Raw genomic sequence first — 12,129 nt, forward strand, 5'->3', positions numbered from 1 at the left:
TAAATGAAGCAGATATTTATGAAGTCATTGGGAGGTGAACTATCTCCAATTCAAAAGGTTAATCATTAATATTTGGAGGATTTTCTTGGCATGATGTATTAGGAGGAGAACATCACCAGACAGACATTTAAATTGTTTTATTTAACTAAAACAAAAAGTTAAGTATTCTTGATTTTTTTTCTTCAACATCAAACATATAATATATTAACAAAACAAGCATATGTCCCTCGCTTCTCACATTTATCTCCAGACTTCTTCTCCTTGTCCAGATCTATTCCACCCTCAACAATCTTCTATTCATTGAACTTTTTGAAACTTTGCACTTTTAGAGAGAGAGGTAAGGGATTGACTATGTGTACTCAAATTTGCAGAGGGGCAATAGAGTTGAGGTCTGTTATTTCTCACCTCTATATATTATTTATCGATTTAAAAACATTTTTGGCTGTTAACAAGCATGTTACCTCTGGAGACACAAATCCACAGTTTGAGAACTGCAAAACTAAGCATCTCTGATGGTATCTTCTAGCCTGAGCACTGAGTCCCATTGAGTAGATAGAAGATTAATTTAAATAATCTACACAGAAGCCTGTGTAACCCCATAAAATTGGGTCCCTAATGCATGAACTATTGGAACTCATTTACAAAACTTTTCTTAAACATTACATGAATATATTCTCATATTATAGAATTAGAATTTATAATCCCTATTCCATGATGAGATAATGAGCTATAATATATCTTAATTAAAACAATCTTTAGATAGGTTTTTCCCTCAAAAAACATTTTATCAAAAAAAATCCAATTTAAATAAAAAAATCCAATTGTTTTTTCTTTTCTTTTTTTTTTTAAAAAATAATTGATTTTTATCCACCCCGCCCACACACCTCCTGGGTGTGGTGTCCCCTCTAGTGGCACTGAGACCCCTTAGAGATTAATGAGTCTGCTACAGCCTTAGCTAAGAGCCAAGTGGCTTTTAGTTCATGCAGTAGAGGCTCATGCACTAAGATTCAGCGGGCCCAGGTTCAATCCTGCCTGCCGACGACTGGGGTCTGTTGGTGTTATCCTACTATTACCTAGTGCTCCTCCCTCATCCTTTAAGCTGCCTCTCACCTGTGCAGAGGAGTGGAAAAGATATTGTTCCCTTTGCAGAAGCAAGGAGAGAGAGAGATGGTAAGAGAGCAAGAACCATATACAAGAAAGAAAGGAAAGAGGGAATTATTGCACACTTTATTAAATAGACTTAATAGACAAAAACAGAAACCAAAAGTACATGTTGAAGGAGAGAGAATGTCAGAGTGGAAGAGAAGGAAAGAAGCAAGAGAAGTACAGTGAACGAAATGTTGCTCTCAGTTGATGTGTCTATCCGTATTGATTAAATGAGATATTAAGTACCAATAGATTGTTCATAAACTGTGGGTATTTTAATTTCTAACACATCGTTAGCAGCCTATTTATCCATATCTTGTACCATTATATTATTTTCAATGCATCATTTATTCCACAGTTGCCACAAGGTATTTCTACACAATAAAAAAAGGAAACAAGGTACAGTAATATTACAGGTTTCAGAGTAGCAGCCGTGTTAGTCTGTATTCGCAAAAAGAAAAGCAGTACTTGTGGCACCTTAGAGACTAACAAACTTATTAGAGCATAAGCTTTCGTGAGCTACAGCTCACTTCAAGCTCACGAAAGCTTATGCTCTAATAAGTTTGTTAGTCTCTAAGGTGCCACAAGTACTGCTTTTCTTTTTTCAGTAACATTACATCCACATAAAATATCTTCAATAGAATTTCTACTCACTGTGGTGCTGTTGCGTAGCCTGATGATTTAATTTTACTGTGGAAAACCAGTGACTGGTCTTTCATTGTGCCCTTTATACCTGAATTAAAATAGTTTGAACTTTTAGTAGAGGATTTTCTTAATGTTACATTTCCGTAATTCAAGTTAGAGGAAAATTATTCCTTTAAGATAAGGAGACAGCAAGTGTTCCATTATGTATAAATTGTTATGCATTCTAAATATTTAAAAGTGGATAATAATTATGGAAGGTATGGCAAATTAATTGTCTAGAATACCAGTAACTGGATAGTTGAGAGAATACAATTTATATTTCTGTCTTACATATTGCCATTTATGTGACAAATCAATAAAACAACAAATGCTAAACATCAGATTAAAAATTTAATTATTAAATATTAGATCTTCACCTTCTACAGCATTCACTTGAAAGTGATCATAGGTATCTCTGATACCAGCTTCCATAAAAGCCTTGAATTACCGGAAGATTTATAGTTTTATAGCCAGTCACTAGAATGCAACAGCCATTTTTGTGGAACAGTTTCATCACAGCAAATCTCAGGTCCACTTTATTATTATCTACAAATGTCATGCAATTGTTTGGAAACTGATCAGCATACAAATTATTTAAAGAACCTTTGAAATCATCCTTAAATAATTTAAACAGATACATCCAACAGCCGTCAGGAACAGTATTCCCGATACTGTCACGGCTAACCTGGTGGCTGAACTTTGTCCTGACCCATAACTATTTCACATTTGGTGACAATGTATACCTCCAAATCAGCGGCACTGCGATGGGTACCCGCATGGCCCCACAGTATGCCAACATTCTTATGGCTGACTTAGAACAACGCTTCCTCAGCTCTCGTCCCCTAATGCCCCTACTCTACTTGCGCTACATTGATGACATCTTCATCATCTGGACCCATGGAAAAGAAGCTCTTGAGGAATTCCACCATGATTTCAATTTCCATCCCACCATCAACCTCAGCCTGGACCAGTCCACACAAGAGATCCACTTCCTGGACACTACGGTGCTAATAAGCGATGGTCACAAAACACCACCCTATATCGGAAACCTACTGACCGCTATTCCTACCTACATGCCTCTAGCTTTCATCCAGATCATACCACTCGATCCATTGTCTACAGCCAAGCGCTACGATATAACCGCATTTGCTCCAACCCCTCAGACAGAGACAAACACCTACAAGATCTCTATCATGCATTCCTACAACTACAATACCCACCTGCTGAAGAGAAGAAACAGATTGACAGAGCCAGAAGAGTACCCAGAAGTCACCTACTACAGGACAGGCCCAACAAAGAAAACAACAGAACGCCACTAGCCATCACTTTCAGCCCCCAACTAAAACCTCTCCAACGCATCATCAAGGATCTACAACCTATCCTGAAGGACGACCCATCACTCTCACAGATCTTGGGAGACAGACCAGTCCTTGCTTACAGACAGCCCCCCAACCTGAAGCAAATACTCACCAGCAACCACACACCACACAACAGAACCACTAACCCAGGAACCTATCCTTGCAACAAAGCCCGTTGCCAACTCTGTCCACATATCTATTCAGGGGATACCATCATAGGGCCTAATCACATCAGCCACACTATCAGAGGCTCGTTCACCTGCGCATCTACCAATGTGATATATGCCATCATGTGCCAGCAATGCCCCTCTGCCATGTACATTGGCCAAACTGGACAGTCTCTACGTAAAAGAATGAATGGACACAAATCAGACGTCAAGAATTATAACATTCAAAAACCAGTTGGAGAACACTTCAATCTCTCTGGTCACTCGATCACAGACCTAAGAGTGGCTATTCTTCAACAAAAAAGCTTCAAAAACAGACTCCAACGAGAGACTGCTGAATTGGAATTAATTTGCAAACTGGATACAATTAACTTAGGCTTGAATAGAGACTGGGAATGGATGAGTCATTACACAAAGTAAAACTATTTCCCCATGGTATTTCTCCCTCCCACCCCACCCCCACTGTTCCTCTGATATTCTTGTTAACTGCTGGAATTAGCCTACCTTGCTTGTCACCATGAAAGGTTTTTCTCCTTCCTCCCCCCCCCCGCTGCTGGTGATGGCTTATCTTAAGTGATCACTCTCCTTACAGTGTGTATGATAAACCCATTGTTTCATGTTCTCTGTGTGTTTGTATATAAATCTCTCCTCTGCTTTTTCCACCAAATGCATCCGATGAAGTGAGCTGTAGCTCACGAAAGCTTATGCTCTAATAAATTTGTTAGTCTCTAAGGTGCCACAAGTACTCCTTTTCTTTTTGCGAATACAGACTAACACGGCTGCTACTCTGAATCCAACAGTTGAAAGTCAGTATATGAATCAGGATTAAAAATACTGGTACTGTATTATGAGTCTTCTGTTAAATTTACCCAATAAACCCCAATGCTTCAAAGCACAAGCCAACCACTAATTTCCTAGCATTGGAAAGAAACTTCTATGGCAGCAGTCCTTGGGGGGTAGGGGCACGGAGGAATTTTCAAGGGGATGCGGCAGGGCCCAGGCCAGCCCCCACGGGAAGAAGGGAGGGAGCGCCACCCAGCCGTGCTCTGCCCCTAGCTCCGCTCTGGCTCCGGCCCCTCCTCCTCCACCCGCTGAGGCCCTGGCTTCAGCTCCTGGCCCCAACTGCAAATCCGCTCCAGTCCCACTCCTGCCATGGCTCCTGCTCCCGGTCCAGCTCCTGGCCACAGCTCCTGCTCCTGGCTGCAGCTCCTGGCCACCGCCCCACTCCCAATGATGCGGGGGACACAGAAGGGGAGCATGAGATAAAAAATTTGGGGACCACTGTTCTATGGGCAGGTCATTACACAACCATCCTCTGTAGAGTTATTTCAAAATATCTGTTCAGGGTGTGTCAGCTCAGGGCAACTGCTCCTGTATTTTCCCACTCATGGTTCAGCAAGGGCACCCACTCTAGGATCCCATAATCTCTCTTGGGTAGAGACCCATGTCTCTTTCCCTGCTGACCAGGATTTTTCTAGGCTGCACTTTTCCCTGCCTAAACTATGAGCTCCCCACCAAGCCAAGTGGCCTAACCAGGCTAGCATCTGTACTTTACTTACTCTTCAAAGGCTCTGAACAATATAATTGCCAAAGTTATAAGCTACCACACAGCCCTCTTTAAGCAAGCATATATATTCCTAAGTGAAAACATTACAGAGAAAACATTAACAGAAAATAACAGAACCTATAGGCATGCTAATAGGCTTACCAGAGATCACTCCCAACTCCAGCAAGGGCTCTGGTAAGATTCAGTCCTTCAAACCCACCAAGGGGTTTTTCTGCAGTTACAAGTTCATAACAGCTTTTGCTCAGGACAAGGACATCTATGCATAGGTTACCCTTTCCTTTGTACAGTTTGGGTCTTTGCTCTGCAGAGACTGTGAATAATATTCTCTTCTCTGGGTGTAGCTTCAAAAAGCTTGGGTCCATTCGCATACCCCTTTGTGATAGGGTGCTCAGGGGCCAAGCATCCTAGTGGTTAGTGCACCCAGCTTCCAGCCCCTTGCCCCTCTGGCAGAACAGCAAAAGTGCTTGCTCTTAATCCTAAACCAGGAATCTTCGGCTCTCCACCCACATCTGGGACTCAGCCTTTAGTTTGGTGTGGTAGGGGGGATCTGGACTCTCCCACTCCTCCAGGTCAAAGCCCAGGGCCCTGTGGGAAGCAACAACAGCAGGGTACTTCCTGCAGTGAGCCTAAGTCTGCTGCCTTGGGCTACTTCATACCTATATGGCCCTTCAGTTTGGGGTGTGGCCCCTTTCGTCTTAACAGTTAATCATTTAACAAAAAGAGTCCAAAAGAGCCGAGCACTACTGGACTTGCTGGTTCTCAAGGGAGGGGGTAGACAAGACCCTGCCTGTGGGCCTTACACGCTGTGTGGTCCCCTCTCAAGTTCAACCTTCTCTCTTGTTGCCTGGAGAAGAAAACCTCTCTCCTGCAGCCTGTCCATCACCCTTTGCCTGACTTCTGCATTCCTTTTAACCTGCTCTTCCAGTTGCAGCACCTTCAGGGGCCCACAGGGGAAGGGCTACCTGGGTCCTTTATTACCCTGAAGCCGCTTCAGGCCCAGCGTGAGGTTTGTATACCCCACCACATGTTCCCACCAGGTATTTTCTAGGATACCCACTTAACTTCATTTGCCCAAACAGTTTTTTCTTCTCTGAAACATTGTTTAAAATAGTCCTTTGAAGCTCATAACACTTCCCAGGGTTTACATTTGCTACGTCTGCCCCTAGATCTTTTGCTAAAAGTGTAAGGACAAACCATACAAATTATGCCTTGAACTCTAGTCCCTCTTGAAAGATATACTGGACAGCCTGATATACTTTGCTTGACTGATTTCTACAAAAGTAATAAGTTGTCAATGGTTATGAACACAGACATAGCTGAATTCACTATCCTGACAGTGTTAGACAACACAGACATGGCACTCTTTGCAGAGAACTATGGAGCTAACTGAAAGTAAGACATCAGTCTACTTTAGAGAATGCACATCATCCTGCTCCCACTAAAGTCAAAGGGAAATTACATACATAACAGCCCCCTAAGCAGATGTCTTATATCTCCATTATTAATGCTACTATTAGAAACTCTATTGACTACAAGTCTGAGCAATATATAATTATACAAAAAGAACAGGAGTACTTGTGGCACCTTAGAGAATAACAAATTTGTTAGAGCATAAGCTTTCTTGGGCTATAGCCCACTTCATCGGATGCATAGAATAGAACATATAGTAAGAAGATTATATTATACATATATATATATACATACATACACACACACACACACACACACACACACACACACACACCCCTAATGATAAGTTGGAAGTTGCCATACAAACTGTGAGAGGCTAATTAGTTAAGATGAGCTATTATCAGCAGGAGAAAAACTTTTGTAGTGATAATCAAGATGGCCAATTTAGACAGTTGACAAGAAAATGTGAAGATACTTAACTTAGGGAAATAGATTCAATATGTGTAATGACCCAGCCACTCCCAGTCTCTATTCAAACCCAAGTTGATAGTATCTAGTTTGCATATTAATTCAAGCTCAGCAGTTTCTCGTTGGAGTCTGTTTTTGAAGCTTTTCTGTTGCAAAAATACCACCCTTAAATCTTTTACTGAGTGGCCAGAGAGGCAGAAGTGTTCTCCTATCAGTTTTTGAATGTTATGATTCCTGATGTCAGATTTGTGTCCATTTATTCTTTTGCGTAGAGACTGTCTGGTTTGGCCAATGTACATGGTCGAGGGGCTTTGCTGGCACATGATGGCATATATCACATTGGTAGATGTGCAGGTGAACGAGCCCCTGATGGTGTGGCTAATGTGATTAGGTCCTATGATGGTGTCACTTGAATAAATATGTGGACAAAGTTGGCATCAGGCTTTGTTGCAAGGATAGGTTCCTGAGTTAGTGTTTTTGGTGTGTGGTTGCTGGAGAGTATTTGCTTCAGGTTGGGGGGCTGTCTGTAAGCAAGGACTGGCCTGTCTCCCAAGATCTGTGAGAGTGAGGGATCATTTTTCAGGATAGGTTGTAGATCCCTGATGTTGCGCTGGAAAGGTTTTAGTTGGGGGCTGAAGGTGACAGCTAGTGGCGTTCTGTTCTTTTCTTTGTTGGGCCTGTCCTGTAGTAGGTGACTTCTGGGTACTCTTCTGGCTCTGTCAATCTGTTTCTTCACTTCAGCAGGTGGGTATTGTAGTTTTAAGAATGCTTGATAGAGATTTTGTAGGTATTTGTCTCTGTCTGAGGGATTGGAGCAAATGCGGTTGTATCTTAGAGCTTGGCTGTAGACAATGGATCGTGTGGTGTGTCCTGGATAGAAGCTGGAGGCATGTAAGTAAGTATAGCGGTCAGTAGGTTTCCAGTATAGGGTGGTGTTTATGTGACCATCGCTTATTAGCACAGTAGTGTCCAGGAAATGGACCACTTGTGTGGATTGGTCTAGGCTGAGGTTGATGGTGGGATGGAAATTGTTGAAATCATGGTGGAATTCCTCAAGGGCTTCTTTTCCATGGATCCAGATATGAAGATGTCATCAATGTAACGCAAGTAGGAGTAGAGGCGTTAGGGGACGAGAGCTAAGGAAGCATTGTTCTCAGTCAGCCATAAAAATGTTAGCATACTGTGGGACCATGCGGGTACCCATCGCAGTGCCGCTGACTTGAAGGTATATATTGTCCCCAAATGTGAAATAGCTGTGGGTGAGGATAAATTCACAAAAAAGTCAGCCACCAGATTTGCCGTGACATTATCGGGGATACTGTTCCTCATAGCACATGTTGTCAAAAGACAACTCATTCAAGAGGAGGACCGGAAAACTGATTTTAAATACATACTCACTTAGAGAAGACAAAACTGAAAATTATAGTAAATCTCCTTGGAAAAAGAACAAACTAACTAACTTGAATCATATGTGCAAACTGAAAAGGTGTGATGCACTGAAAACTCTGTTAAACTGTAGACCGTCACTTCAAATTTCAAGGTGGGATCCTCATCCTACTTGTAGACGAGAGCACTCTGTAGGAAAGTGTGCAAAACTGGACCCAAAACCAGTCAATTTTACAAAAAGACAGCTAGAGTAGGTGAAGTGAGTTATGTCCCTCTGTTTTAGGAACCAGCCTGTTTTGTGTCTCTCTGTTCTTGGGATCTTGCAGGTTATCATTCTAAGAAATAAAATAATGTTATGTTGCTATCTGCCAGCAACAGTATTTCATGTTTTTTATCTAACTCCTGTGTGCATGCCATGACACGTAATCAAAGGTTCCACATTCCTCAAAGGAAGTTCTCAAAAGTTTAATTTTTTTTAAAAATCACCACTTATATAGGTACATTTTTAGGAAGGAAAGCAGCACTAAATAAAGCACAGAATTGAAAATATAATGCAACTTAAAAGTTGACAAAGAAAATAATATATTGACTAGATATAGCACTAGTTAGCTATACGAGGTAATATTATGAAGAATCTGTATGTTGATTGTTCACCTTAAGATTGGTTTACACTTACCAAGTTTTTTTTTATTGGTAGGTTTGCAACTTTCTTTCTTGAAAGACTCGGTACACAATGGAGAATTTGGCAACAGAGAGCAACTAAAGATAAAAATAAAGAAAATTGTATTAGATACGATCTTCATATTAGAATAAGATGCTGTAAGATTCATATTAGAATAAGATATTATACGTTATATTTTTGACAAGAAGGGGTGAATATCAACAGAGGGAAAATTATTTTTTTGTAGTGACCCAGCCACTCCCAATCTTTATTCAGGCCTAATTTGATGGTGTAAAGTTTGCAAATTAATTCCAGTTCTGCAGTTTCTCGTTGAAGTCTATTTCTGAATTTTTTTTGTTGAAGAATGATGACTTTTAAGTCTGTTATTGAATGTCCAGGGAAATTGAAGTGCTACTGCTCTTTGAATGTTACAATTCTTGATGTCTGATTTGTGTCCATTTATTCTTTTGCATAGAGACTGTCCAGTTTTGCCAATGTACAAGGCAGAGGGGCATTGCTGGCACATATCACATTGATAGATGTGCAAGTGAACAAGCCCTTGATGATGTGGCTGATGTGGTTGGGTCCTACGATGGTGTCCCTTGAATAGATATGCGTGTTATGCTATACAAAGCACATGCAATCTTTTATAAGAGAGAAGATAAATACGCCATATTTATTGAAAATACAACATTTAGCATATGCTTTTCAGTCACACACACATATACATCATGCACACAGTCCTGCCAGTTGATGTTTTTATAGTTACCAGTCTGGAGTCTGCATCAATCTACTGACCAGCCAGATTGGTTGCAGAGGGGAGCCGAGCTTTGTCGGTCGCAATCTGATGCTCCCTGGAGTACTGGCAAGACAATCCCAAAATCCCATGGCAAAGCACCCTATTCTTACAGTTCCTCTTCTCTGTTGAAGTCTATGGATTTTGCTGTGTGCTCTGTTGATATTCACCCCTTCTTGTCAGCTATTGGTAATGGGCTACATCCACCCTAACTGAATTGGCCTCATTAGCACTGACGCCCCCCATCGCTTGGTAAGGCAACTCTCATCTTTTCATTTGCTGTATATTTATACCTGCTTACTGTATTTTCCACTCCATGCATCTGATGAAGTGGGTTATATCCCATGAAAGCTTAGGCCCAAATAAATTTGTTAGTCTCTAAGGTGCCACAAGGACTCCTCTTTGTTCTTACTGATGCAGACTAACACGGCTACCCCTCTGAATCCAGAGCAAAAGTGATCCGAGGAGAAGGGGGAAGGAATTAAGGCCAACCCTTCAAAATACAAGCTGGTTAGCTCACTAGGTACGTAGGTAAGTAGGAAAGGTAATTAGTTTGTAATTTTAAACAGAAAGACACACTAACACTCTGTCTCAGGACAAGGCAGTAAAGAAGGAACTGAGGGTGGTTTGACTGCACAGCCCTATATAGTCTCAGTGCGGGGCAGGAGGATGTGGAGGGTGTACTCATGGGCCAAATGGGCACTATTACCAAAAATCTCTGATCAAAGGTGCATGGAATATAAACACATCTGAAATGGAGCACCTATGGGGACACTACTAGAACCATCCAATATTTGAAACCATCCCATACCTTGCAATAACTGAAAGCCTCTTCTCCTTTCCACATAAGAGAAAATCACTCTGCTGAGATCTCATCAAAGCAGCAAGGTTAATCTCCAGCAAAGCAATCGTATTTTCAAACATCGAGGTAAGCAAGCAGAAAACCTGCAGTGACAAGACCATGATGTAACATTCCCCTCCTCACTTCAAATTAAGCTATAACTCTAGATAAACATTATTGATGATAGCAGAAAGTGAGGGATTATTCAATGCCATTTATGAAAACTGCTAATAAACCAGTAACTGATTTTATTTGGGTGGATCTAATCCATTTAACGAACGGTTAAGAAGTACTCAAGAGGGTAGCATTGTCTTCCTAAACATATGTTCAAACTAGTTAAGGAACTTAATTGCTTCCCAAATAGGCCTGCATACCGGTGAACTCTAACCCCCTCTACAATCCTGATACCACAAAAGTAGCATGAAAAGGAAGTGTATCTAGGAGGAAATTCCATAGGTCTTTAAGGAAGTGAATTGATATTAAGATCCTGGGCTGCAGGAATGAGTGAGCAGAAGTCATTTTTAAAACAAAAACGCTCCTGTTTTTAAGTAGGAATAAGGCCCTTGGCTCAGCTCACAGTCCTGTGGGCAACAAGCACTGAAGCAAATAGGCCATACCAGCAGCAAAACTCACATGCCCTAAGCAACAGGCCATGCTTTCTTGAAGATGCAGTCCATAAGCTGTCACACTATCAAATAACTTTCAGAGCTCTCTCAAAAGGATTGGGAAGGATCCTGCCCTGCAGGTTGCTTGGGAAAGAGAGAGGAAGTCTTCTCATGTCTTCTTCCACCAGAGCACCCGCACCTGCCTCATTTGTTGTTCATGACATAACTATCTGAAGTTCATATCAAAAACTAGAAAAATCTATTTAGGTTTTTGTTACTAATAATAGTATATACATGGTGGGGATCTTAAAGTTACTCACTGACTATACGGTAGAATCATCAACCACCTTCAGTAAAAGTACTATACATTTCACAGCAAGTAAAACAAAATTTATTTAGCATGCTTTCAATATTTTGATAACAAAACTTTAGAAAATAAAGCAGAGAAGTTTAAAAATAATTGAACAGTATTTGCACTGTTCACCTGAAAGTTACTGAATACTTAATAACTTGTTTAACAAACATAGTAATTGTGTACTTACCTTCCCATTAACTGCCTTCCTCATTAGTGCACATGATCCAGCAAACTGAATACTGAGGCCACTGTAATCTTTACCAGAAAAATTGTAAAATGGTATTGTCCCTTTTTGTAACAGGAAATATAATTAAAACAGAGAAAATATTGGGTGTAAATCATTTCTATACTAATTTTACACCAGTGTAACTCCATTGTCTTCAAGCTATTCCCAGTTTACATCAGTAAAAGTGCAACATGAACAAAGCCCTTATGTCTAATAATCATAAATAAATGATAAAATTAGATGCAGATTCATTACATAACAGTGTGCTAGTGCAACTGATCAGCACAACTAGGAAAAGGGACAGTGTATGAATTATAACTATGTATTGATCAGGAGCCCTGGCTTTCAGCCCTATGCAATCATTTTTGCATACCAATCCTTATAGCATTCACATCAGATCAGAGGAAAAAAATAAATACTTATGAATCATATCAAACTGTTTAAATATTTTATGATCAT

General features: G+C 40.7%; 1 protein-coding gene across 2 annotated transcripts in view; it reads right to left on the minus strand.

Annotated features, from left to right (window-relative positions):
* The window catches only part of WDR27 (WD repeat domain 27), a 231,932-nt gene that overhangs the window by 166,668 nt on the left and 53,135 nt on the right, over positions 1-12,129 (minus strand). For both annotated transcript variants that reach the window (XM_043511323.1, XM_043511324.1), the window contains 4 exons: positions 11,632-11,699; positions 10,455-10,588; positions 8,863-8,945; positions 1,801-1,879 (listed from right to left, as the gene is read on the minus strand). In XM_043511323.1, coding sequence (XP_043367258.1) covers positions 1,801-1,879; positions 8,863-8,945; positions 10,455-10,588; positions 11,632-11,699 — 364 coding nt within the window. The remainder of the gene's footprint in view (positions 1-1,800; positions 1,880-8,862; positions 8,946-10,454; positions 10,589-11,631; positions 11,700-12,129) is intronic.

The sequence above is a fragment of the Dermochelys coriacea genome, chromosome 3 (genome assembly GCF_009764565.3).
Source record: "Dermochelys coriacea isolate rDerCor1 chromosome 3, rDerCor1.pri.v4, whole genome shotgun sequence".
NCBI classification, from domain to species: Eukaryota; Metazoa; Chordata; order Testudines; family Dermochelyidae; genus Dermochelys; species Dermochelys coriacea.